Below are 6000 nucleotides of genomic sequence, written 5' to 3' on the forward strand. Positions count from 1 at the left end.
TGCAAATATGTTATGCATGTCAAATTTGTGATAGTATTCTATACAAATAAAATACAGTACTATCAAAAATATAGTTCTTGGATTATATATATTAATAATAAAATATACATTGAAAAGTTAACATATGAGGGAAAGCATCTAGCATCAAAACTAATAATAATCATGATTGTGGAAGTACAAGTGTTTGATATAGAGGATGACAACTATTGACAAGAGAAAATTGCATCTAGCGACTAGCGTCAAAGCTAACTATAAATAAAAATGTTTCTGTATTATATTCTAAGATATGTATCATATAATAACCTGGAACAAGAACAATGAGCTGGAACAAAAGGTACAAGAACCACAGCTTATAAACAAGCACCAATCCTCTAAAAGAATCATAGTCACTTTGCAGATAGATAATAAGGTGATTCAAAAACATTTTTCCCAAATATATCATGTTTAAACACAACCAACTAACCCACCCTGCCTGCCAAAAGTTAAATCTATTATTAAGCAACCGTTACAGCCAACTATCATATAAGTATATATATGGGTTAAAACTTGATACCGCAACTTAATTAAATACTAAGGTTATATTAACAAATCATACCACAGCTCGGCCGATCATTTTATTGATCACTGGAAACCGCCTAAACGACAATCATAGCCTACTGTGTCCACTATAACGATCTCCATTCCTATACAAATCAAACTGACTGTCACCATTATACCGGTAGTCCCTTCCTGAACCGGCTTGAGGTTGAGCTTTGCTTACTGTGATGTAACTCCCATCCAAGTTATATCCGTTCATTTCTTCGACGTTCATTTCTAGCCTCTGAGCAAATGTCACGAAACCATATCCTAGTGAACGCCCGGAGACCTTGTCTAAAACAACCTAAATCACACAAAGGTAAAAAATAAACTTTTGACAGAAATATTCTATTACTTGTAAACAATACGACCAAAGCGTCAGTCTACAATGATATAAACGCATATTCTTATATAACAAACAGTTGGTGCAAACTATAGAAATATAGCAATGAAGCACATTTGTTACCTCTGCATCAATAACATAGCCAAACCTTAAGAAGGTCTCAAATAAAGCTCTATCAGATGTTGACCATGACAAACCACCAACAAAACAGCGATATCCCTCCTTATCAGACTTGTTTACAACTGCAGTAAACAGAGATTTAACAACAAAAAAGAAGCATCTAGAACATCAGCCTGTGTTTATATATAAAGGACCTGTAACCGTAAACCCTATCTTTTCTGTATATACTGTGACAAAGATCATTAGACTGAAGTCCCGATTCCCGAACCATGTATATACTGTCCTGTTGTGCTAATTTACTTTCCATATCCGGATTTTTACACTAACAAGGTTGATCAGCGATCATACAAATATCCGACACTTGTGTTCAAAACAACCATTATAATTGTTAAAAGAAGACAACTGTAAAAGTTGATGATCTATACTGATGCATGCTTATAGCAAGTATTAAATGTTCATAATCATCAATTCTATCTTATGTCATAGTTTCCTATACCATGTTTTATATTTGATTTTTAAGCCTGCCAATTTCCAAACACGAAACAGCCATTATAATTGTTAAATTATCGTGGCTCATTTCTATAGTAGAGTAGATCAAATCTATCTAATCTAACTTGATTGTTAAAGCCCTAAGAATTCATTAAAATCTAATCTATCTAATCCAACTTCTAACTATACTAATAAACGAAAATAATGAGGATGATGTGGCAGTCTCACATTCATTCTTGGCCAATATTTATTTCATATTCTTTTAATCTCTCTTCTCATTCATGTTACCTATCTATGGCTCAAAATTAATTTAGCAAATGGGTTATAGTTTTCTAGTTCTCTAATTTCTCATCTCATTCGTCATAGCTATCCATGGATCATAGGTCAAAACAATTTTGGCAAATGTTATATATAAAGAGATTTTTTCAAATTTGTAAATTTGAGATTCTAGACTTCTTATTGTTTGTACTATATATTTCATTTCTTTTTTTACCTTTAATTTTGTTCATTTCTTTTAAACAAAGGAACTTTATTTATTTTTATTATTTGGCAAATCTCATGTAATACACGAATTCAAAAGCTAGTAATGGTTAATATTCTCAAAACACAAATGCATGTCAACGTGAAACTCAAATTTTAATGGCTAAGAGCACAGATCATGAACAAACAAAAACAGTTCTGATAGATTATCAAATCCAATATGATACATACGACGATTAACAACTAAAAAACAATAAACACTCGAAAGCCATCAATGATTAACAACTAAAAAGCACAACACAATCAATCAACAGAAACACACCAGATCTAACATTATATGAATTATATAAAGGAGATACTAAACATATTTGACGGAAGTGATTTCCTTACCAGGCGATTGTGAAGATTTGTCGGAAGAACGATAAGATGGCCATCGACTATGCGGATATTTTAACGGAGTAGTGCGTGAGAACAACCGACGGTTTGAATCTGCCATGGACGAACACTCTCTCAATCCTGTCAGGGCCAATAGACTTTGTAAGGTTATAAGCATGGTCCCAATAGGCTTTTTATAAAGGGTAAATCCATAATTCATAAATGTCTGTCTACGTGAAAGTTAAATTATGATGACTAAAAGCACAGATCACAAACAAACAATGTTGATCGTCAAATCCAATCTGATACATATGGCAATTATGATCCATCAATGATTAACAACTAAACTAAAAAACACACGATAAGGACACCAATCCAAACATAAACACAAGATCTAACGTTATATGAATTAAATAAAGGAGATGGTTAACATATAATAATTTAGTGATTTCCTTACCAGGCGATTGTGAAGACTTGGCGGAAGAATGATAAAACGGACCAACAGGCTCTCTTAAATGATTATTTAACCAAGTGGTGTTTGATAACAACAGACAGTTTGAATCTGCCATGGACATCCACTCTCCAATCTTATCCAAATCAAACCGACTGCCACCATTATACCGGTAGTCCCTTCCTGAACCAGCTTGAGGTTGAGCTTTGCTTACTACGATGTAACTCCCGTCCAAGTTATATCCGTTCATTTCTGTGATAGCATTGTTCATTGAATCCTTAGTAGCAAAAGTCACGAAACCATATCCTAGCGAGCGCCCAGAGACATTGTCTAAAACAACCTAAATCGTACAAAGAATAAAAATAAACTCCTGAAATCAATAATATTCTATTACTTGTAATTTGTAAACAATATGAACCAAAGTGTCACGAGTCTACAATGATATAAACAAACAAATATTATAATATAACAAACGGTTGGTAGAAAAATAGCAACGAAGCATGCATGTTTGCTACCTCTGCATCAAGAACATAGCCAATCCTTAAGAAGGTCTCAAATAGAGCTCTATCCGTTATTGATCTTATCAAGCCGCCAACAAAACAGCAGTATCCCTCCTTAACAGACATGTTTGCAGCTGCAGTATTAACAACAAAAAAGAAGCATATAGAACATCAGACATACCTGTAACTGTAAACCTTAGCTTTTCTGTATATATATTGTGGAGATAAACCATTCTTTAAAGTTTAGGCCGAAGTCCGGAGCCATGTATGTATTGTCCTGCTCTGTGCTAACTTACTAATTTCCATATCCAGATTTTTATAAACTTGACACATAATTCATAAATGTCCTAAGAATTCATCAACTTGAGACACATAATTCATAAATGTCTACGTGAAACATAAGAGCTAACATTATATGAATTAAATAAAGGCTGTGATAAACATATAATAATAATTTAGTGATTTCCTTACCGGGCGATTCTGAACGTTGGTCGGAAGTACGATACAACCGCCATCGGCTATGCGGATATGTTAACCTAGTACGTGAGAACAACCTGGAGTCTTAATATGCCATGAAAAAACGTAGACTCTCTCAATCTTGTCAGGCCGGGCACTTAATTTGTATCTCATTTAATGTTTGTTTATTGATGATGCCATGATAATAGGGGATTGTCAGCCGAAAACTCAGAGATATATTGTTTGGTGTTTATAAAAATCTCCCATTTTTGGAGTTGGAATTTCGGTGGTGGATTCTATGAATTGTATTTTGTTCATGCATCTTGGTCTCATGGTAGGGCAAACAAACATGAACCGGATTAGTAATTGGCAACATGTATATATGGTACGCTCATTTGTTGGAAAGTAAATTCCTTTCGATTTTGGAGAGCCTTCCGAGCTATTATTTTTCCTTATATAGAGCTTTAGTTAAAGATTATAAGCATTCTTGAAGCTAAAAGAAGAAATTTTTTGTGGGGTGGAGGTGACAGTGTTTCGAAAACGATTTGGGTAGCTTGGGATCAGGTAACTTCCGAGAAGAATGGAGGCTTAATTATGGCCTACGGATTATGGCCTATTAGAGTTTCGAGTCTCTCCTTGCGTTCACATCGGTGGTGGAGATATAAGACCCAAGAAGGGGCTTATGGAGAAGATTTATGGCTTTGCACTACCTAGATCTTGACCCGCTTACCGCATCATCATAAGTTGAATGGGACTTGGAGTTGGATAGACAAACCCTTGGTTATTTGATCATTCACTCAACTTTGTTTAGAGGCGGAGAGAAGTTGTTTGGTGGCTAACCGTTTCTAATGGCCGGGAAGTTGGTCTCGTTGCACTGGAATTGGAAATCTCAACTATTCAAGCGCATCAAGGGTGAAATAAATGACAAGGAGGGTCGTCTTCGGTGGCTTCAGTCAAAAAACTTCTTTATTTTGTTGATCCTTTGGCTAGCAATTTTTTTCGGAAGCGATTCATGGCTACCTTTAAAGCTAAATACGTTTCGTTTCGTTTGGTTGGAGAGCTATTTTTTCCTAGTTGTCGACTTTTGATACTTTGATCAACCGTAGCATTATAATAAGGTCCTTATATTTTCTGCCTTTGCCGGTCCACTACGGAATCCGTGGATCATATGTTTGCCGGGTGCTACATGGCGTCAGTGTTGGGCAAAATCTAAGTAAGTGGTGTAAAACTCCCCTATTTTTGCTTTGTTCCACAGGTGATCTTCTTAATATTTACGAGCATATCTCGCCCAACTCGATCAAGAAGAAAATGGTGCAATCAATAGTTTGGTTAGTTGTTGGAGTTTTTGGCGAGCTCTTGGAGTTTTGATAAGCTTATTGGTGGGATCAAGTCTTTGGCATTTCATTGGATAAAAAACAATTTGAAGAGTTTGGTTTTAGATCAAGATAGATGGAAAAACTTATAGCCTTCTTAAAACAATTATTAGATGTAAATTGAAGGGTAAAGTGGTAATTTTAAATATTTATCATTTTCTTTCTTTTCAAATCATGTCAAATTGGCAAGAAAACTTTAAGACTTAAAACACTCAAGTTTTCCTATCATTTCCTATCATTTTTTTTATAAAAAAACTCAAGAATGAATATTCAAACTAAAATCTTATCATTTCCTTTCTTAGGGTATGAAGATGATCAGATGAGCCAATAATATGTCAGCATCATTAAAAAAAAATAGAAGCATAATCCGTGCAACTTATAATCTTTTACCAACACAAATTTTTAAAAGGGTTCAATGAATTGGTATTTTTCGACTACACCATACACAAATAATAAGTAGAAACACGAGTGTTAGATACCATATAGTGATATAACACCATTAACCATCGTATAGGCGTGCCAAGATTTTTTTAAACTAATTTAATTAATTAATTTTTATTATTTTATTGATGCTACTGTTATTAATTTATTTAAAAAAAATAACGGTCCTTAAAATCTTCTTGTTGTTTTTAGTAATTTTATACTTTTAAAAATAAAAATATATAACATGTTAAAACATAAAGATTAAATAAAGAGACAGGTACGTGTCATATTGATTCAATAATACGCAGGTTCGGTAAACAATAAACTATGGAGTAGGTGGTTGAATCAATGTAGTAGTTGGGTCATTGACTCTAACAAACGGAAATGGAAACACATGTACTTTTTCAATCAACA

General features: G+C 34.0%; 1 protein-coding gene across 1 annotated transcript; it reads right to left on the bottom strand.

Annotated features, from left to right (window-relative positions):
* Positions 1-646: 646 nt before the first annotated feature.
* Positions 647-3567, bottom strand: LOC143611741 (31 kDa ribonucleoprotein, chloroplastic-like). The gene is made up of 6 exons (XM_077085901.1): positions 3516-3567; positions 3350-3468; positions 3229-3267; positions 2841-3174; positions 1043-1161; positions 647-880 (listed from the first exon to the last, which is right to left on the bottom strand). The coding sequence occupies exons 1-6, from the start codon at positions 3565-3567 to the stop codon at positions 647-649; spliced, it is 897 nt and encodes a 298-aa protein (XP_076942016.1).
* Between the last annotated feature and the right edge of the window lie 2433 nt (positions 3568-6000).

Source organism: Bidens hawaiensis, unplaced genomic scaffold, assembly GCF_021521415.1.
Source record: "Bidens hawaiensis isolate Kalapana, Puna unplaced genomic scaffold, B.hawaiensis_p1.1 tig00032083_1, whole genome shotgun sequence".
NCBI lineage: Eukaryota > Viridiplantae > Streptophyta > Magnoliopsida > Asterales > Asteraceae > Bidens > Bidens hawaiensis.